This window comes from Ursus maritimus, unplaced genomic scaffold (assembly GCF_017311325.1).
Source record: "Ursus maritimus isolate PB19 unplaced genomic scaffold, ASM1731132v1 scaffold_17, whole genome shotgun sequence".
NCBI lineage: Eukaryota > Metazoa > Chordata > Mammalia > Carnivora > Ursidae > Ursus > Ursus maritimus.
Genome location: NW_024424119.1, coordinates 23,908,411 through 23,931,256, shown reverse-complemented (window position 1 = coordinate 23,931,256; position 22,846 = coordinate 23,908,411). Strand labels below are relative to the sequence as shown.

The 22,846-nt window shown below is 40.1% G+C and overlaps 1 protein-coding gene across 1 annotated transcript in view; it reads left to right on the top strand.

The window, feature by feature from the left end:
* KIF24 (kinesin family member 24) overlaps positions 1 to 22,846 on the top strand; it is a 46,175-nt gene that overhangs the window by 8,779 nt on the left and 14,550 nt on the right. The window contains exons 3-7 of the mRNA XM_008695130.2: positions 421 to 518; positions 3,823 to 4,038; positions 8,767 to 8,854; positions 18,356 to 18,477; positions 19,403 to 19,508. Of these exons, the coding sequence (XP_008693352.1) occupies positions 421 to 518; positions 3,823 to 4,038; positions 8,767 to 8,854; positions 18,356 to 18,477; positions 19,403 to 19,508 (630 nt within the window). The remainder of the gene's footprint in view (positions 1 to 420; positions 519 to 3,822; positions 4,039 to 8,766; positions 8,855 to 18,355; positions 18,478 to 19,402; positions 19,509 to 22,846) is intronic.

The following is a 22,846-nucleotide window of genomic DNA, read 5'->3' as shown; positions in this document are numbered from 1 at the left end:
TAAAAAGGAAAGAAAAGCTCAGCTATGTAACCTATGAAGTGGAAGTCTTCCTCTAGAATTCCCCCTAGTTTCAAATATGCTGGCCCTAGTTGGGCTATGAGGATAATCCCTATAGAATTCATTTCTCTTGGACCGAAGGAGGATTGGCTCACTCTTGTATTCATCAGTTTACTTCACTTAAGAAAGAACAAAAATTGTGTGCTTTAGTTTTTACATTATAAGACCACGTCTACAGAGATCTTAAGTGGAAGAAGGCCCCGTTATTTGATAGTTATTGATTGCTTATTTATCTCTAAGTTTGTCAGAGTCAGTTACTTAATCAGTTAAAAAGTATACTTACGCCTTTATCATGTGTTAGCTAGAATAGTGAAGAAAATCCAGAAAATGTCTCTTTCTATAAAAATCACATTTCTTTTTCAGCATGTTTTTTATTTTGATGAAGTCTTTGGTGAAGCATGCACCAATCGGGATGTGTACATGAAGACTACTCACCCACTCATTCAGCATATTTTCAATGGGTATGATAGTAATTATTTGCTTCTCTTGCTTCATACTGTTTTCCATAACAAATTTCTTTATAAATATCATTTATGTTTTTCAGTTTTTGAATTAGACATGAATTTGTGTTTTAATCTGATGAATTTAGACTCTTCTAAAGAGTATATTGTCTCTATAGGACTTACCAAGCATTCAGAAATTTTCAGCAAAGATATAAGTTGTCAACAATATAATTTCATCAAAGTCCTCCGAATAAAAAGGTTTAAGTGGTTGTAGTTTGAACTTTTGATAATAGGAATGATATACTCTGCCTGTAGTTCAGTTACTTTTTTCATTGAAGTGGGATAAATAAGTGACTATATCTGTTTTTTATAGATTTCGAAATTTTGAAATAATTTTGAATTATTTTGAAATAATTTCGAATTTTGAAATAATTATTCATACTTAATAAACATTAAATGGGACCAAAAAGGCACTAGGGACTTCTGTTTATTCAAAATATACGCACATATAGATAAAGAATGCCAAACAGCCTGCTAGTATCACTGATTCCAGAGTAGTTTGACTTTTTACAAATAATTTTTATAACTTTAAAAATATTGAGGTATAATTCACATACAATTAGATGCACAGATCTTAAGAAGTATTCAGGTTTGATGAGTTTTGGTAGTTGTATAAATCCAAGAAATCAATTCCTCAAAAAAGATAATAGACCATTCCCATCACCCCAGAGAGTTCTCTTGTGTCCCCTTTTAGTAAATCTCCACTTCCACCCTCAGGTCTTATATAATCACTGACCTGCTTTCTGTCACTATAGATTAGTTTTGCCTGTTCTAGAATGTCACAGAAATAGAATCATTCCCATATAGGTTCTTTTATGCTTGGCTTAGCATAATGTTTTTTGATATTAGTACACGTTGCAGTTTTTATTGCTGAGTACTATTCCTTTCTATGAATATACTACAATTTATCCGTTCTCCTGTTGATGGACTTTCGGGTCGTTTCCAGTTTGGGACGATTGTGAATAAAGCTGTATGAACATTCTTGTACAAGTCTTTTTCTTGGACATGTTTTCATTTAACTTGGGTGAAACCTAGAAAGGGAATTGCTGGGTCATAGGCTAGGTGTGTGTTTATAAGAAAGTGTCAAACAGGTTTCCATATACCCATTTTCTATTCCCAACAGCGATGTATGTGAATTGCATTTCTTTCTTTTATTTTTTATTTCCTTATTTCCTTATTTATTTATTTATTTACTTAGGATTTACTTATTTATTTGAGGGAGAGAGAGCATGCGCATGGGGGGGGCGGGGGGGGGCAGGGGCGCCCTGTGAATTGCATTTCTACATCCTCACCATATTTGGTATTGTCAGTCTTCTTTATTTTAGCCAGTCTAATGGGTATGTAACTTGATCTCATTGTCGTTTGAATTTGACTTTCCCAAATGCCTAATGATATTGAGAATCTTTTCATGTGCTCATTGGCCATTCAGATAACTTCATTTGCCCAGTTTTTTTGTTTTCTTTTTATTGTCGTTTTGTAGATGTCAGTAATTTTTTTTTTTTATTCTGAGCAGGCTGAAAAAGTGAAATACCTTTCTGGTTCGATTTCTTATGTGCCAAATCTAGGGAGTACTTTTTAAGAGAGCAAGTTCCAAAGTTAGAATTTGAATGTTAAAATAGTACCAATTAAATAAAAGGTGCAGGGGGTCGCCTGGGTGGCTCAGTCAATTGAGCTTCAGGCTTTTGATTTTGGCTCAGGTCATGATCATGATCTCAGGGTGGTGAGATCGCGCTTCCCGTGGGAGTCAGCTTGAGATTCTCTCCCTCTTCCACCCCCTGTACCTCCCCCGACCCCAGGCTTGTGCTTGCACGCACATGCGTGCTGTCTCTCTCTCTCTCTCAAAAGAAAAAAAAAGTTCAGAAGATAAGGAAGATATTATTCTTTAGTATCATTCTGCTAAATCTTCTTTAGTGTGTTCACATTTTCCTCCTTTAATCCTGTTCCTCACGTTCCTCTGCCAGTGTGTTCAAGTGCCTACACAGCCAGGAGCCTGATTCAAAAGACAGGAGTAACTGGTCTCCACTCAAGCAGCTTAAATCTGGTTAGCTACCATCTCTTTTTTCTCACACTTCCATGGTTCCTTTGCTGTTGTCCTATTACTCGTTCTTTGGTTTCTTTCTGGCTTCAGGCTCCTTTCTTCATGTTCATCTCTCTGCCCACCTCCAGTATCCCCCACCTCTCTCTTTGTACATAGACTTTTTTTCTTGCTGCAAGTAGCTGCTTTTATCATTAACCCATGCGATTCCTGTTCAAGGTCTGCAATAGCTGCTTTACTATTTAACATTATGGTCACTTTCTACTCTGTACTAGGTAGTTGGGCCTCTGGTACTCAGATAATCTTGGCCTCTAGCTCCTCTGAAAACATGTGATTGACAGGTTATTCTCCCAGCTGTCCTCTCCACCTTTTATTCTGCGGTTCCTCACTCCCATACCTCTGCACATACCCACCCACATATAAGAATGGTGGTTCTCACTTAGAGTCACATGATGTCAGGGCTAGAAGGGATCTTAAAAATCAAGTAACCCATTCATTTATTAACGAAAGTGAAAACTGAGGCCCTTAAAGCCCTTTTGCGAATCCTTCCTCAAATATTTTGCTTACACTGATTTTACCTCTGTCTAACCTTACTTAATATTTATAAGAGTAGTCAGTACCACCCTGTTCATCATATGGTCTTCCATTATTTATTGTGTTAATTTTAATTCTCTATTACTTTTTTTTTTTTTAAAGATTTTATTTATTTATTTGACAGAGATGGAGACAGCCAGCAAGAGAGGGAACACAAGCAGGGGGAGTGGGAGAGGAAGAAGCAGGCTCATAGCGGAGGAGCCTGATGTGGGGCTCGATCCCTTAACGCCGGGATCACGCCCTGAGCCGAAGGCAGACGCTTAACCGCTGTGCCACCCAGGCACCCCAATTCTCTATTACTTCTTTCATCAAACTTACCTTTTAGGATTAAGGCAAAATCATCTTCTCCAGAATTCTCTAGAGCATGAGGTCCTTGTTTTATGGTATAACCAGTTCCATAAAAAAAAAAAAAATTCCTATTAAAAAACTCAGGTACTGCTTTGAGAATATTTTTTCTTCTTCCTATGTTTTTATTATGTAAAGCCCTCCTCTCCTTAAAGGATTGTATTCTTATAGCTAATTTTGCCAGCTGTAAACAGGATTCTGTTTCTATCTGACTTTTGTCATGAAAAATCTACGTGTAGATTAGCATTTCTCTTAGTATATATGTTATACAAATTACTTTTTCCCCAGAGGCAATGCCACTTGCTTCGCATATGGACAGACAGGTGCTGGGAAGACCTACACCATGATAGGAACTCATCAGAACCCAGGACTCTATGCTCTGGCTGCCAGAGATATCTTCAGGCAACTAGAAGTGTCCCAGCCAAGAAGGCACCTCTTCGTGTGGATCAGCTTCTATGAAATCTACTGTGGACAACTTTATGACCTCTTAAATAGAAGAAAAAGGTACTGATTATGAGTGGAAAACTGTATATTTGTGGATCATTTTTTTAGGCCAGAGTCCCACAGCATTACTGAATCATGGGATTTGATGCGAGGTCTTGTTATATTAGTGCCTTTCTATGAAATTAGTCTCCTGCATCAGGTGAATATTTTTTAAACTGTCAATTCAGTTAGAGAAAAATGTAAATTAGGCTTCCATTAGTATTTTTTTAAAGTGATCAATATCCTACTGTTTACCAAAAGACTATCCCTTTTATTTTGGTCTATGAAAAAGGTCATGATTTCAGGAAGTCAGGATATCAACATGTACTTAAATCCCTTCCTATTCTTTTGACCTATTATTACACTGGAAGAACTATAAATAATGTTTCCTGCTTTCTCTTATTTTTTTTACCCTCAAAATCTTAGGGTAAACTTAATGATAGTTTTCTGAAATCGGTAAAAAGAAAAGAAAATCTCTCTTTTTCACATTAGACTTTTAGCTCTTGTAAGTCTTAAACTGTTGCCCTTGCAACATAATGCTGTAATTCAAAAATGGATTCAGTAACTGACTTTAAATCCCTGTTGTATTTTTCTGGTGTAAAGTTTTGTTTAGGTTGAAACAGATGACTTTAATTGAGCAAGAAGCAATGAAGTTGTGAAGGTATTGACTGGGAGAATAAGGAGGAAAGATGGAATAAGGGAGGTGGAAGGATAAAAGGGTGTCCTAATAGAATTAACCAGACCTGTGATGTGTTGGGAGCAGCCACACCAAGTGGAGAGAATTGAAGCTAAGCATGGTAGAAGGCTGGGGAAGCCAAATCAGTGACAGAAACTAGCCTCCAGCAAAGGTATCTTAGACCCTACAGAGCTGTCCGAAAGGATGTACAAATTCCACATGCTCCAGGCAAGCACTGGAATGAGGGGTAGGGGGAAAAGCAGCTCGAGCTCAGTAGGGAGAGCATGATAGGCCAGGCCCCCATGGTAGGGTATTGAGTCATGAAACTGGAGAAGCCAGCAACTAGGCTTGGGCAGACCACCACCTTTGGACTATTCCAAAGAAAAAGGGACTTTCGGGTATGCTGCACTTCAGAGAATGTGCAGGTGCTCAGGGTTCAGTCCTGCCACAGCAGCTGCCAAATAAAGGAGAGTTCTGCTCTGGGTTTGCTTTGGAGAAGAGTTGCTTTTCTTTTTTACCCTCTGTTGGTTTTGAAGCCTCAAGCTAGCTCAATCATAGCTCGTCTTCCAAGCCCTAGCACTCTTACTTAGGAGCCCTTTCTAGTCAGAATGTAGCCAGGCACTGGGGTGCTAGAGCTTCTGGCTCTGGGGCTCCCAAACAGACCAAGTTCAACCACTAGCCACTGACAAAATCCAAAGTAAGAAAAATGAGTGGTGATGAAACAAGAAAGGAATTTATTTCAGTGAGGCCAACACCAGGAAGACAGCAGACATACTAATATTTCAAAGACTGCCTCCAACATGCCAAAATTATGACTTGTTGGGTTTTCCTTGTTGTTGTTGTTTTTAAGATTTTATTTATTTGAGATAGAGTGAGCACGAGTGAGGGGAGGGGCAGAGGGAGAGGAAGAAGCAGATTCCCTGCTGAGCTGGATTCCAGGACCCTGAGATTATGATCTGAGCAGAAGGCAGACGCTTAACTGACTGATCCTCAAGGCATCCCCCACTCTTTTTTCCCCCCAAGGTTTATATAAGGAAAATACAGGACAAAAGTTGGTGGGTACACGCAGGTGGGCGGTGAAGGCCAAGTTGATCATTGTCTTGGGGTCAATCATGGGTGGGGTCTTGCTGGCTCAGGGCAGTCCTTATTGCTTGAGAGGGTAGTGGGGGTAGTTTGGGTTCCCTTATGGGGATGCTTTGCCTGCAGGGTCTTTTCTCTGAGTGAACAGATAAGCGGAAAGAACTTAATTAGGAAGTTTGAGGTCAAAATGGAGGTAGTTGAAGTCCTCTTTGTTTAAAGAACAGTTGGCAGGAGAATAAAAGGTGTTGTGCTGTGTGTGTGTGTGTGTGTGTGTGTGTGTGTGTGTGTGTGTCTCTCTCTCTCTCTCTCTCTCTCTCCCCCCATCTGTCCTGTCTGTCTGGTCTGTTGGTCAGTTTGTTTAGGTGAAGACACAGTCAGGATATCTAGTCAGCTATTTGTGAGTGCAGTTCTTTAATGAATTACTCAGATATATTTCCCTGTATATTTGCATTTTTTAATTGTAGCCAAGGGGATGTCTTTGAAGCTTCTTTTTAGAAGTTTTTGTTTTTTTTTTAATATCTCTGGTTAGTTGGCTAATATCTCTTTTGCCTATCTTCCTGGTTCTTCTGAAATGTCCTAATCCACTGATGGCATCCTTTCTTTTTGTTTAGGGCCATTATGCTTTATTCTCTTTATCTTTTATTTTTTAATAAATTATATTTCCTAAAAGTAATAGTAAAACTTTGACAAAGGTGAACTGAAACATGTATGCTCAGTCGACCTCTTTTTTTTTTTTGGGTAAGATTTTATTTATTTGACAGAGAGAGAGTACAAGCAGGGAGAGCGGCAGGGAGAGGGAGAAGCAGGCTACCACTGAGCAGAGAGCCCGACACGGGGCTCGATCCCAGGATCCTGGGATCACTACCTGAGCTGAAGGCAGATGCTTAACCAACTGAGCCACCCAAGCGCCCCCTCAGTCCACCTCTTAAGCTAGAAACCAAAGCTTACAGATCTTCAAATTAACTTTTTTCTTTTTTAAAAGATCTAATTGGCTTTACTAAACAATTCATGAAGCAGTTCATTAATCCATCTAGCAGTTAGAAGGGAGGTCCAAGGAATTGTACAAAATGGAAGGTTTTTATAGAAAGGAGGGTGGGGCAAGAAAGTCAGTAGCAAAAGAAAAGATTGTTCCAGGTGAGATCACCTTCCTTTGCGGGGAGGGGCAGGGGGGTCTTATTAGATGAATTACCTAATTTTCCTTTGGGGGGGGATAGAGAGGGCCCATGTGACAGATTACCTCACTGGTGCTTATCAGAAAATTTCTGATTGGTGGGTTTAAGACACATTTCTGGGGGAGGTTGAAACTGCAGTTATGTTAGGTATGAAGTCCCAAATTAACTCTTAAAAGTAGAGGTTAGATTGTCTTTATACCCTTGCATAAAAAGTGATAGAAATACACTTCTTGCTTATAAGATTTAAAAATCTAGCAGTCCATTTCAGGCTGTCCATCAGGAACTTTTCTGGGGTGAGCTCAGGGTGTAGGGCCTCAGAAAATATGTTCAGGAATGACATGAGGGCTCTGAAAGCTAGATCCTTCTTTTATTCCAGAAGCCTGACTGTTCCAATGGTTGTTGTTGTTGTTGTTTTTTTTTTTTTAAAGATTTTTATTTATTTATTCGACAGAGATAGAGACAGCCAGCGAGAGAGGGAACACAAGCAGGGGGAGTGGGAGAGGAAGAAGCAGGCTCCTAGCGGAGGAGCCTGATGTGGGGCTCGATCCCATAATGCCAGGAACACACCCTGAGCCGAAGGCAGACGCTCAACCGCTATGCCACCCAGGTGCCCCTCAATGGTTGTTTTCTGATAGGTCACAGGGATTGGTGAAGCTGTTTTCTTCCAGTCCTTCTGTAAAAAATGTGGAAACTTGGGGTAAAACGTAAACTAAGAAAAAAATTTTTTTAAAGGTACCTGGCTGGCTCAGTCAGTTAAGTGTCCGACTCTTGGTTTCTGCTCAGGTCATGATCTCAGGGTCATGGGAATGACCCCCTCATCAGGGTACCCACTCAGTGGGGAGTCAGCTTGTCCCTCTCCCTCAGCTCCCCCCTCCCCTCTCTCTCTCTCTCAAATAAATAAAGTCTTTTTTTAAAAAAGAAATTTTTTTTTTTAAAGAAATTTTTTGAGAAAATCATTTCCTTTTTTGGCTATAAAGTAGAATTCCATTCTTAACCTCAATCACTATCTTATTAAGGGAGAAAAATAATCTTTGAGTCTTTAATAGATTTAATATGTGCCCCTTGATGTATCTGGTTTAATGACGATGACAGACCGTAACCTTACACATAGGCCTGTGAAATTCAGTTATAGCACCAGATCTTCCTTCCTCCGTTGGAAGATATATCGAGACTCCTTATGTTGGAAATAAAGTCGAACGCCACTTACACGGGCTTAAGCTATTTAGGGAAGTCATTGGCTCATATAACTAGAAAGCCTCAAGGAGAATCAGGCCTTAGGGTCTGTTTACTCTAGCAGCTTGAGGATGTTATAAGGACCTAATTTCTTTGCTCAGCTCTGCCTTCTATGATGTTAACTTCCAAAACTGGCTCTCTAGTGGATACAGAATGGCTGCCACTGCTCCCAGGACCACATATACTTTCACTTCCAGAAAGAAAGAGCACCAGCACCTCACTCCTAGGCACCTAACAACCAGAGACTAGGACTTTATTTGATTGGGCCAGCAGAGATCCCATATCCAGTCCTGAACCAATCACTGAAACCATGGGTATACCATCCACTGGTTGGCATAGGTTTGGGTCATATGTTCATTCTTTTAATTGTAGCCAAAGATGCTGACTTGTTTACAACGGTCAAGGACCATCTCTGAAGCCCAGGGCTGGGGTCAGGAGGTGTGGGAGTGGGCGGGGAGAATACACATCAATCTCACTCAAATAACAGAACCCCTACCTAATAGGGGAATGATGCAATGGTTATGGGGAGGCAAGAACAGAGTCCATTACAGCGGGTCTTCCATACCAACCATGTTCTTGTATCTGCAGGCTCTTTGCAAGAGAAGATAGCAAGCACGTGGTACAGATAGTGGGACTGCAAGAGCTTCAGGTGGATAGTGTGGAGCTCCTCTTAGAGGTAACTCTTCTTTCCTTACTACCTCCCCTTCCCCTAACAACCCCCCCCCCCCAATACAGCAGCCTAAGTACAGGGAAAGAATTCATTTTGCTATCTAGCAGGTATAATGGACTCAGATTTAGCCAAAGGGCCATGACAAGCATGCCACTTCAGCATTTGCAAAATGTGAGTCGTCTAAGAGGATAGCTCCCTTCTCTACAGGGTTGTTGTCTCAGTGCCATGGAGGATGTGGGAGAACCTAATGCAGGAGAGGGATACTCTTCTGCTGGTTTCACCGGCTGATAATGTATATATTTCTATGGGAAATATATAGGAAACGCTGTTGGAGAGAAATATCCTTACTTGAAGTAAAATTTTAATAGTAAGGGGCACCTGACTGGCTCAGTCAGTAGAGCATGTGGCTCTTGATCTTAGAGTTGTGAGTTTGAGCCCTATGTTAGGTGTAGAGATTACTTAAAAAAATCTTTTTTTTTTAATAGGTGATGCACTTCACATGGGTTCAAAATTCAAGAGATACAGGGGCGCCTGGGTGGCTCAGTTAGTTGAGCGTCTGACTTGATTTCAGCTCAGGTCATGATCTCAGGATCGTGAGATCAAGCTCCACACAGGGCTCCATGCTCAGTGTGGAATCTGTGTGTCCCTCTCCTCTGTTCCTCCCCCTGCTGGTTCTCTCTCAAATAAATAAAATCTTTAAAAAAAATTCAAGAGTTACAATGAAAATATCCCTTCCATTCCCTTTTCAAACTGAGGCAACTAATTTTAATAGTTTTTTTGTATATCCTTCCAAGGTATTTTTTTCCAAAGGTATTTTTAAATCTTCTATTAAAAGTTACCTTTTAACATTTGTTCATTATTGGATATAAACCTTACAAAAATATATAAGAAGATGGAAAAATAGAGGCCACCTCCAACTTACTATGTACAACTCCCTACTCCCCACTGAGATACCCACTGTTAACAGTTTAAAATATTAAAACACACACACAGAGTTTAAAATATTTAAATTTTTTTCCCGTTCTGGGAATTTATTAACTTATGTACAAATAAATTTTTGGTGATTCTTCCTTTAACGCAGCAGTCCTCAACCCTGGCTTTGCATTGTATCATTAGGGACCTTTTTTCCCCTTAGGTAAAAAAGACCATTTTTATTGTGAAAAATAGCACTCTACAGAAAAATGCCTAATAAAGTCTAGATGTGTTTAGTATAAAGAAACAAGCACCTTTATAATCAATTACCCAGGTGAAGAAATAGAACATTTCAGTACCCTGCAAACCCCTATACAGCTTTCCAGTCACGGTCCCCTGTAATCCTGACATTTATGCTGATCTTTCTTTTTGTTTTGCTTTGTTTTTTAAGATTTATTCATTTATTTTTAGAGAGCTAAAGAAAGCACAAGCATGTGCAGGGCGAGGGTCAGAGAGAGAGAGAATCCCTAGCAGACTCCCCACTGAGGACAGAGCCTGACTCAGGGCTCTGTCCCAGGACCCTGAGATCTTGACCTGAGCTGAAATCAAGAGTCGGCCGCTTAACCAACTGAGTTACCCAGCCCCCTACGCTAATCACTTTCTTGTTCTTTGCTATAGTTTTGCCACTTAGGTATTCATCCATTAACTATATAACTTCGTTTTTGCCCGTTTTTAAACTTTATGTGAATAGAATAACACTGTATTTTTTAGTGTCTTCTTTTGTTCATCATTATGTTTTTGAGTTCCATCTGTGTTTTTGCATATGGCTGTTTTTATTTGCTGTATAGGATTCAATAAAAAGTATGAGTATACCACAATTTAGTTAACTATTCTGTTAATGGATAGTTGGGATTGTTTCTTTTTGGGCACTATTCTTTTTTTTTTTTTTTAAGATTTTATTTATTTATTTGACAGCCAGCCAGCGAGAGAGGGAACACAAGCAGGGGGAGTGGTAGAGGAAGAAGCAGGCTCCCAATGCGGGGCTCCATCCCAGGACTCTGGGATCACGCCCTGAGCCGAAGGCAGACACTTAACGACTGAGCCACCCAGGTGCCCCTTTGGGCACTATTCTGAACTTGTAACTGTGAATATCCTTACACAGGTATTCCAGTACATAGCGTATGAGTTCTTTAGGATGTAGATCTAGTTGTGAAATGATTGGGTCAGAGGACATGCGTATCTTCACTTCACTAGATGATGCAGCTGCCTTCCGAAGCCGTGCGCGCTACCGCAGCAGTGCACGAGCAACCCCGTTCTTCATCCTCGCCAAAACTTTCTGTTGACTTTTAAATTTTTGCCAGTCTGGAATTGTTTAATTATATCTCATCGTGGTTTTATTCTGCATTTTGCTGATTGAGAATTAAATTGAATAGCTTTTCATATTTTTTTTAATGTTAAGATTTTAAGTAATTGCTACATCCAATGTGGGGCTCAAACTCACGACCCTGAAATCAAGAGTCACATGCTCTACCAACTGAGCCAACCAGGCGCCCCACTTTTCATATTTTTAATTTATCTTACGGGTTTCATCTTTTGGCAACGCCAGTTAGGGTCTGTCCCTCATTTTTGGGTTGTCTGTCTTTCACGATTTGTATATTCTGGATGTGAGTCATTTGTCAGTTATTTGTGTCATAAGCATGTTGTCTCATTCTGTGGCTTATGTTTCTAGTTTCATCACAGTGTCTTTTTAATGCTTGCTTGAGTCCCTCTGAGGTCAATTAAATAAGAATCTCTTGGGGTGAGGCCCAAATGTAGATATTATTTTAAACTGAAATATAGGTCACATACCATAAAATTCACCTTTTTAAAATGTATGCATCAGTGGTTTTTTAATATATATACACACACACATATATATGTACAGATACGTGTGTGTGTATACACACACACACACACACACACACTTTTTTTTTTTTTTTTTTTTTTGAGAGAGAGAGTGCGAGCATGCACGGGGGTGGGCCAAAATCAAGAGTTGGATACTTAACTGACTGATCCCCTCAGGTACCCCACATGTCTTACTGAGTTATAATCCACATATAATAATAATCCTTTTAAAATATACAATTTAGTGATTTTTAAAGAATATTTAAAAAATTGTGCAGCCATCACCACTATCGAATTCCAGAACATTTTCATCACCTCAAAGTGAAACCTTGTACCATTGGCAGTTACTCTCTATTTCCTCTGCCTCAAGGCCTGGCCACCACTAATTTCCGTCTCGATGCATCTGCCTGTTTTGGCCATATCATATAAGTGGAGTCATACAATAGGCAACCTTTTGTCTCTGGCTTCTTTCATTTAGCGTATTTTCAAAGTTCATCCGTGTTGTTGCATATATAAATACTTCATTTTAGTGACGAATAATATTCTATTGATATATTATTCATATTTTCATCCATTCATCAGTTGATAGACACATGGGTTTTCACTTTTATAGAAGCCAGTATTATGAATAATGCTGCTATGAACATTCACGTACAAGTTTTTGTGTAGACCTATGTCTTCAGTTTTCTTCAGTCTATGCCTAGGAGTGGAATTACTGGGTCATACTTTTTGAGGAGCTGCCAAACTGTTTTCCAAAGTGGCTGTACCATTTTATATTCCCACCAACAGTGTATGGAGGTAGGTGTTATTTCAAAGCTAACGAGGTGATTCTAACATGCAGCCTGCAGCCATTATAGTCATTCTTTCAGTATATCCAGCAGGCCTGGCTAGAGTCAGAGAAGGCTAGAAGGACAGGCTAGGTACTTGACAAAACCTACCTTTAAAACAGCTTCAAATACACCCTTCCAGGGACTTGTACGTGTGAAATGTCAGGGTGACTCACCTTTGATGTCTTCTTCTGACAGTTTCTTTTTGCTAGGACAAGTAGGTACATTTTGCTTAGGGCTGGGACCTCATATTTGTGTGATTATCCTATTCGTGGGTCCCGGGATCTAAAACCTGAGGATAGCACGTGACTGTGGCTATTTTAGAGTCACCTAAGAACCAAGAGCCCCTTTCTAGCAATTGTAAAGGCAGGTGAGAACAAAAGTTCGTGAGATGTGTTGAAGGGGCTTCCCTGAGACTGATCACTCTTAACCTTAATCCAGAGCTCCCTCCACTGTAGAGTCCTGAGGAAATTGTTTCTCATACTCCTATTCGCTGTGATCCTCTTGCCCCCTCTTCCCCAGTCATTCCTTCATTTGGCAGGGAGTTGCAGGAGATTGGGTCCCCATGACGTCTTTATCCCTGAAGATTAAACCAACTGAATGGGAAAGGAGCATATGTTGGGAGGAAGTCCCCTTTTCCTTAGCTATGGGCCATCATTGTGTTAATGGGCAATCTGGTGTCAGATCACCTCCTCTACACTGGAAGAGTTTTATGCACTGCTCTATCCTAAGTTGTCTTTCCTAAGAAAAGCAGAAAGAAGTTTCCTGTTAGTCAATATGTTATCTCATTGCCATTGATACTCTGTAATATATATGATGGTGTACAAGAAAGCCAGCTGAGATCGAGGTGGAAAGCTGCTATAAATTATGGATACCCTCATAAACATTTATTGACTCGAAACAACAGCACTTGCTAACTCAGGTGTCACACTTTCTCAGGTGTCACTGTTCATGCTCACTTAGGTATCACCCGTGTGTTTGCTCAGGTGTCACCATCCAGTGTCATCTTTGAGTGTCACCCTCACAAATCACCCTCAGGTGCACTCAGGCATGGCCACTTGTTGCCTGCCTGCACAACTAGCAGCCTCATTTTTTACACGGGATTGTCCTTCCAGAACCTTTCTCCTTCAGGTGTACTGTATTACCTGGTCGTCACGATGCAGGCACCCAGACTTCCCCCCTCTACAGAGGAGGCACTGACTCATCACATTTCTCAGATTTGGATCAAGATTTCTTCTATCAGGGAATTGATGAGTATTTTTTCAGTTGCAGAGATTTACAGAATTTTGAGTCATTTCTACAGCCATTTTACATTCTTATGGGTATCCATTCTGAAACTTCTGATAAATCTGTCTCCTGTTTTATCGTTGCCCTGGCTATAATTGGTAGCAGAGACCACATGGCGAAAGCTCCCCCTAGATGAGCCTCAGCTGTATGCCACTGATAGAGACTTAATGTGTACATAGTGCCTGTACTACTGAAGTGCTCATAGCCCTCCTCTGGTACATGTGCAGAAAGCTTAGTGATTAAAGCCTTATAACCAGACAGACCTGGGTCCCAGTGCTGTATATCCTTCAGCATGTCCTTTACCTTTCTGAGCCCGAAACATGTGGATGATAGTGGATGACTGGGTTGAGTGACAGAGAAGGAAATGAGATAAAATACATAAGATGCTTGGTGTGATGCTAGCTCAATTTGTCACATCTATTCTTTTTTTTTTTTTTTTAAGATTTTATTTATTTATTTGACAGAGATAGAGACAGCCAGGGAGAGAGGGAACACAAGCAGGGGGAGTGGGAGAGGAAGAAGCAGGCTCACAGCGGAGGAGCCTGATGTGGGGCTCGATCCCATAACGCTGGGATCACGCCCTGAGCCGAAGGCAGACGCTTAACCGCTATGCCACCCAGGCGCCCCTGTCACATCTATTCTTATTAATAGTATTTATTAATGTCCCTGAATGTTTCCCAGGCAACAGAATTCAGCACTTGTCTCTACTTTCTTTGGTGGCAGGTCCCCATTTCACTACTCACATAACCTGTTTTGTCTAAAGGACCTAGATTTAGAAACTTGCACGATAGACTTTAGTTACGGAAGGAGGAATTCGAGAAGGAGGTAGTGAGAGGAAAAGGGGGCCTAGTGATTATTGAGTTGATTGCACTAATGTTGCCCAGCTCCTAGATTTGCATTTTCCCCCCAAGTGTAGTCTCTATTTTTTTTTATTCTTTCTTTTTTTCCTTCTTCCTTCCTTTCCTTTTTTTTTTTTTTTTTTGGTTCACGTGTACTGGAGAGCCCATGGGATCTCACACTGATCTATAAAGCTCTATTTCCCCCATGAAACTGATTTTTACATTTGTGAAAAGAAAGTTTTGGAAATTTACACAAAGATGTTAGTTCTTGAGGCGTCTGGCGGGCTCAGTCAGTCTGGCGTGTAACTTTTTTTTTTTTTTTTAAGATTTTATTTATCAGAGAGAGCACGAGCAGGGGGAGCGGCAGGCAGAGGGAGAAGCAGGCTCCCCGCTGAGCAAGGAACCCGATGAGGGACTCAGTCCCAGGACTCTGAGATCATGGCCTGAGCCATGTGGATTTCACTCCCTTACCCACTGCACTTGCGTCTGTATGTCACTTAGACAAATTTGTCTGATGATCTTCACAAACTGAGTCATTTTTACTCCTCAGAGTTCAGCTGCTTTATTTCACAGTTTCTGAAAGGAATGGTGATTGCAGGCTATTTCTGAAACTGAGGAAATGACCGGAACCAGAAATTCCTTCATGCCTTCCCTAAAAGGCATTTAGTCAGGAAAGGTCTCCTCAACATGTTAGGTTTTCTGAGACATACTCACAAGTACCTAATACATCATGATGGATAAGGTGGACAAGGTGCATGGAGAACCCGGTGTAAAACTCTAATAGAACCCCAGAAGTCAGCCTTTCTTGACTCCCTTGGGGGTGAATAACAAACCATCCTGTGAGTTTCTGTCACTGTCCACAGTTCCTGGCTAGGTATGGCCTTGAGGCCTCTCTGAGCTCTCACTGTGGCCCAGCAGAAGTAGTATCATTACTCTCACATGTGGCAGAGGGCACCTGCCTTCTGTCCACATATTTGACCTATGTGACCTTGGATAAGTCACCAACTTCTCTGTGTTTCTTCCCTTATCAAGCATGTTGTTTACACAAATGTAGAGATTTAAAAGATCTCCCCTGTCTCTTCGCAGGGCTTGTAAAAGACGAAAAACAAAAAAGCAAAAGAGGTTTGAGAACCCTAAAACTAAAAGAAAATACAGCAGAATCTTGTTAACTCTGGGATTAGGGGAGGTATATATTTTCTTCTTAATACCTTTCCTGTATTTTCCAAGTTTTCCACAGTAAGCATGTCTTCCTTTTCTGATAGAAAAAGGAAAGAAAAGTTTGATAAAAAGAACATCACATGTTGTCATCATTGCATCTCAGTCTGTGTAAGCACAAAGTCAGAGTGACAGGGGAGAGGCCAGGATGAAGCAGCACAGTGGAAGTCGATGGTTCAGTGACAGATACGCCTTACGTGGCCTAGCCAGCGGCGGAGCTTAGTTAGCGCAGGGCGGGGCGCCTGCCGCACCCTGTTTAAGGGGCTACTGCTCTCAGTCTTCTGATTTCTGATTAGAATGTAGTGGAAAATCCAGCGTTACAAATTAACAGGTTCTTCTCTTAATAAAAAGATTCATCAGAGAGACCTGTTATGCTTTTAGCAGACTATTTACAAAATGAGTACTTCTAAAATACTCCAAAGTTGACTCTAAAGTACAATTCTAAATGTCATACACAGATAATCTTCAGAAACGCAACTGCTTAAACCATGAAGGAACTTACTATTAAACTTTTTTTTAAGTTTATTTTTTAAAACATTTTTTAATTTAAACTCTATTAATTAACATATAATGTATTATTGGTTTCAAAGGTGCAGGCCTGTGACTCATCAGTCTCATATAATACCCAGTGCTCGTTACATCACGTGCCCTCCTTAATGTCCATCACCAGTTACCCCATCCCTCCACACCGCCCCCCCCCCAGCAACCATCGGTTTGTTTCCAATTAAGAGTCTCTTATTGTTTGTCTCCCTCTCTGGTTTCATCTTGTTTTATTCTGTTTTGTTTCTTTCTTTCTTTATTTTTTTTTTAAAGATTTTATTTATTTATGTGACTGAGAGACAGCCAGCGAGAGAGGGAACACAGCAGGGGGAGTGGGAGAGGAAGAAGCAGGCTCCCAGCGGAGAAGCCCGATGAGGAGAAGCCCAATGTGGGACTCGATCCCAGAATGTCGGGATCACGCCCTGAGCCAAAGGCAGACGCTTAACGACTGCGCTACCCAGGCACCCCCTCTGTTTTGTTTCTTAAATTCCACATATCAGTAAGATCATATGACAATTGTCTTTCTCTGATTGACCTGTTTTGCTTAGCATAATACCCTCTAGTTCCATCCATATTAGTTAAACTTTTTAAAAGTACCTGCATGTTAAGATATTTTATGGCCTATTGTTGAAGTTCGATTCTGGCAACTTTTGGACTCTTAATTTGAAAACTGTGGCTATGTTCAATATAATATAAATTAAAATTTTGAAAGATTGAGAAAAAATGAGCTAGGACTTCTTACCCTAATTCACTGCAAAATAAATGAATTTATCGTAAGTACCTGACAGCATAGTGGAAACCACATGACCTTTGGAGTCAGACATACTGGATATGGAATTTGGTTCTGTCACACAACAGCTATTTGTGAGCAAATGAACCTCTTTTTCTTTTTTTTTTTTACTTAAGATTTTATTTATTTATATAGAGACAGTGTGAACAGGGGGAGGGGCAGAGAGAGAGGATCTCAAGCAGACTCTGTGCTGAGCGCAGAGCCCCACCCAGGGCTCGATCCCACCACCCTGAGATCATGACCTGAGCTGAAACCAGGAGTGGGACGCTCAACCAACTGAGCCACCAGGTGCTCCGCAACTCAACCTCTTGAGTTTATTCTTCAACATATACTGGGCATAATATAATGAACTCACCTCATATCTAGGCTGTTGTGAAGATTCCACCAAATACTGTTTTATTTAATAAAAATTTTTTTTTTATTTTTAAGTAATCTCTACACCCAGCATGGAGCTCAAATCCACAACCCCAAGATCGAGAGTCGCACACTCCACTGACTGAGCCAGCCAGCCACCCCTGTCAAATATTATTTCTTCACCTTTTTGATTCTCAGTAATCGACACTCCCTCTAAAATCAGGGCAGCACGTTCATATATGGCTGTGTGTTCAGTGGCAAGAGGCCAGTCCTGAGGCTTCACCTCTACTCCCCCTTTCCCTGTGGGCTACATGGACCCTAGTCTACACTCCTATTTGGAGGGGCACTTGGTCTCAAGGGAAATCATGGGCTCGTGTCAATTGTGATAGCTCAGTACTTGCATGTTCCCACAGATCAGGCCTGGCCTCCTTTATGACTGCATCCTGGTGGAACAGGTGGTTATAGTCAGTCATTCGAGATGCACATTTGCGGCCTTTGCTTTAGTTACTGAGATAGACAAGTACTGTGGGACATTGCCTTGGAGACAAGTCATGCCCTGGAGACTGTAGTCAGGCTAAATCTATCAAAGATATTAAAAAGAATATATAAGATCAAGACGTGAGTTAGCTTTTGAGCCGTTGAATGTTCTCCCGCAAGGTTAGTATTCCACACTGTTTGCATTGCTGTTGGGTACTTACTCTGGGTGATTTAATGTTTAGGCAGCTTTCTACATAGAAGGAAAATACTGCAGTGTACTGACAAAGTTATATTCCTGGTCTCCGTTGCTCTCAGCCAACCCTTAGGAACCAGGGGGATTTTTTACTTCTTGGGGAAATCACCCTATGGATTTTATTTTCAGGTGATTCTGAAGGGCAGCAAGGAGCGCAGCACCGGGGCCACTGGAGTTAACGCAGACTCCTCCCGCTCCCATGCTATCATCCAAATTCAGATCAAAGATTCAGCCAAGAGGACATTTGGCAGGTGAGCAGGAAATACGCAAGGAATTGCATTGTCTGCCTTTCCCTAATGTGACTTTGAAATATGTGTTATCAACAACAGGACACTCTGCCACCATGGAGTTTTTAATAAATACCAGGGATACAGAGTAGAGTTGTTAGCCCTGAAATAAATCATTGTATTAAAGTGCCATCCGTTGATTAACCATGAAGTAATGACCTATTGTTGGTCAAGCCTAAGTTATTAAAAGGGACATTGATTGCTTCTAACGTGAAACACAGTATCAGCAAAGAAATAGTAGGAAATGCATCTCAGCTTACAGGCCAAAAAAAAAAAAAGAAAATTAATCTATCCTTCTTGAAAGAAGCCATAAGACAATTGGGTACATTCATTGCTTCTCTGGTGCTATCTTAGCAAACGCTGCCACACTGATGGATGGGCCTGTCTCACCTCTGAGTAATGAATCTTTTTTTTTTTTTAACTTTCTTCTTCTTCTTCTTCTTCTTCTTCTTCTTCTTCTTCTTCTTCTTCTTCTTCTTCTTTCTTCTTCTTTCTTCTTCTTCCTCTTCCTCTTCCTCTTCTTTCTTCCTCTTCTTCCTCTTCCTCTTTTCTTCTTCTTTGCTGGAAAGCAGCCCATAAAAGTTTCTATTTAATTGTCTAGGTGGTCACCTAAGTGATTTGCATTATAGTCATTTTGCTTTATGGGAAGAATGTTTTATTAATTTTATTAATTTCTCACAAATATTAAAACCAGTGGAAGTGTCTGAGTGAACAGTGCCAGCAACAGCAGACAGATCAGAATCTTAATACTTCTGGAAAGCTGACAGTATGTCTTTTCTTTCCAGAGGATGGGCTAGTGTTAATTTCTTCCTGCCGCCCCAAAATGCTGACTGATGGAAAAATAAGCCAGAGCCCCCAAGAAGTTATCCCTGCTGTGTCTTTTCTCTAGGATCTCTTTTATTGACTTGGCTGGCAGCGAAAGAGCAGCAGATGCCAGAGACTCAGACAGACAGACAAAGATGGAAGGCGCAGAAATAAACCAGAGTCTTCTGGCTGTAAGTTGTTTGAAAGCTTTAATCTAAAAATCCTTCTTGAGAGATTCAGCCCCTCTTTACCTGCAGCCAGAGTGGGTGAGGGTGGGGTGAGGCAAGGACGTGCTTTTGTGGCAGTGGAATTCCAGGGCTGGAGATGGAGGCTGCCCGATCAGATTCTTAGCAGTTCTAGACAACTCTTCCCTTCTGTTCCTGCCCTCTCTTCCTCTGGTCAATCCCTTAGGAGCTGAAAAGTATTTCTGCAGCTGCTGAATGGTTAACTCAGGAAAGCTTTCTCTCTCTCATCAAGTTTTTAAATTGTATTAATTTTTCAAACATAAAAAAAATAGAATAAATTGTATAATGATCTCCCAAATTCTTACACCCAGCTTCAACATGTGAAAAATCTAACCAACCCTTTCCTTCCCCTGGTTGGATTACTGTAAAGCAAATCCTGTCAGCCTGTCCTTTCTTCCACAAATATTTTATTATCTCAAAGAGATAAGGACTCTTATTTTTTAATATAACTGTAATGCCATTATCATACCTGAAGAAATAATTATGTAATGTTATCTATTATCCAGTAGGTATTATCATTTCTCCAGTTGTCCCATAAATGTCTTTTCACAGTTTGTTCAAATCAAGATGTAAACAGGACCCTTGGACTGCTTTTGATAGTCTCTTTTATTCCATATCAGTTCTTCCGTTCTCTCTCTTAATATCAGTGTATTTGTTGAAGAAAACTGGGTCACTTGTCCTATAAGATTTCCAACATTCTGGATTAGGTTGACTGCATCCCCACGTTGACGTTTAACATCGTACTCTATCCTCTGGCTAAGATCTGTACTTGTGCTGTACGGTAGGGAGCCACTGAGCCACATGTGGCTACTGAGCGCTCCGAATGTAGCTTGTCTGAATTGAGATATGCTCTAAGTATAAGATACACACTGGATCTTGAAGCAGGTATAATACCTCATTGATATCTTTTCATACTGATTACATGCTGAAATAATATTTTTGCTGGGTTTTTTAAATATTTTTGGATATATTGGATTACATAACATATAATTAAGATTAATTTCAGGGTGCCTGGCTGGCTTAGTTGGTTAAGTGTCTGCCTTCAGCTCAGGTCATGATCTCAGGGTCCCTGCTCAGCGGGGAGTCATCTTCTCCCTCTGCCCCTCCCCCCACTCATGCTCTCTCTCGCACACTTTCTCAAATAAAATCTTTAAAAAAAAGATTAATTTCATTTTTTTTTAATGTGGCTACTAGAAATTTAAAATTATACATATAGTTTGCGCTTGTGGCTAACATATCCCTATTGGGAAAGCACTGTTCTAGAAGCTTGATCAGATTGAGGTACTTTCTTTGTTAAGAATTCATGGGTAGTTTTTAGACTTCCTATAGGAACACATCAGGAGGTACAGTATGTCTGGATGTCTCTTTTTCTGATTTTTAAGAATTAAGAAAGATTCAAGTGTTGTTAGCGTAATTCCTCCGTTATAGTTTCCTATCAGACTTTCTCATTTAATGGATTTACCAGCCCTTGATGAGCATCACCTGCATCTGTTATTTCATTAGGGATTCCAAAATGGTGATATTCTCAATTTAATATTCCTTCTTCATTAGCTGGAAGGAATTTTTCCTCAGCTATCTGATTATCCTGAAATACAGTTCATACAGTAGAGACAAGATAAATGCTTGCTTGATTCTTTGCCTTTACTCACCAGTTTTCAGAATGATTTGGTGTCCTCGTCACCTAAACATGACCAATGAATTTGTTATTATTTACTGTTTTGTTTGACTTTGTATGATTATAAACTCATTGTAATCATTATTCTTTTTGCTATTTAAATTGTATATCTTTAGGCAGTGGGAGCCTTTTCAAGTATGTTCCTCTGGTTTTTTGACCAACTATTAGTCTCTAACAGCTTCCTGACATTCTGGCATGACAAGTTGTTCTAGGCTCATATTGTACGTTTGCTTCTCCAGACCTTGAATCAGTCAGTTCTTCAACAACCTTGGTTTTAGAAGGAAATGGCATTTCGAGACCATTTAGGGGTGCTAGTGGTGCTTCCTACCACTGGGTTAGTCCTTCTACACCTTTTTGTTGGACAGAGCTAGGAAATAAAAAATTTTTTTTGAAAGAGGAAAATTCATCAGGGATTCATTCTAATAAATTAATTCAAAATTAAGATTACAGAGTTTTTGGTTAACTTTTTTGAATTTATATTTTTATCCCTTTTCTCTTACGCTAGAATTCTTAGTTCCTAACAGCATATATATCATTTATTTGCTCTCCTTCAATATATGTATATTTCAAAATAATGCTGATATTTCTCATAATACAATTACTGAATTCAGGTTACGATTTCTTTGCAGTTTCCCTTTCACCCTTAGGCTGTATCCCACATGGAATGTACAGTCATCATATTGTGTTGCACAAGCACTTGAAATCTTTTCTATGTGTTTAAGCTTACCGATTCCATATTCAGTTAAAGTAAAAACTGTAGAACAAGCCACATTGAGAGAAGTCTAGTGTCCATCCCTGTCCCCTCAACCCTATTACCTCCCTCCCCGTAGATAACCATTTTTTACATATTTTTTTTCACCTCAGGAAAAAAAGGGTAGCATACTGTAAACACTTTGCTTTTTTCACTTAACAATATCCTAGAGCTCAATACATGGCTGTATAGAGAGATCTTCCTTGTTCCTTTTTGCGGCTATCTAGTGCTGCCTGTGGCCACTCCATATTATTTAAGTCCTTTTGATCAGAACTGAAGTCTCCAGCTGGGCACTTTATGTCCAGGCCTCATGAGGGATAAATTGTGAGGCTGAGACAGGCCAGAAAGACCGTCAGCATCTCTTTTTACTTTTTCAATTTTTGAATAATTGTAGATTTACAAAGTTGCAAAAATAAATACACAGCATTCCTTCACTCAGCTCCCATATTATTAATATCTTGTATAACCATAATAAAATGATCTAATCAGGAAATTAACATTGGCATAATACAAAACAACAACATTGGTATAATACAATTAACTACAGACCTTGTGTGAATTTCACCAGTAGTCCCACTAATGTCCTTTTTTGGGTCCAGGATCCCATATTACATTTAGTCGTCGTGTCCTCATAGTCTCCTCAGTTTTTGTCATCTGTGACTTTAACACCTTTGAAAAGTACTGGCCTACCTGGGTTTTTTGTTTTTGTTTTTCAGTGTCTGAATTTGGGTTTATCCAGTGTTTTCTCAAGATTAGATTGAGATAAAGAATTTTTAGCAAGAACACCACATAAGTTGTACCCTTCTCAGTGAATCATATCAGGTGGTGCATGAAGTCAGTATGTCTTATTACTGGTGA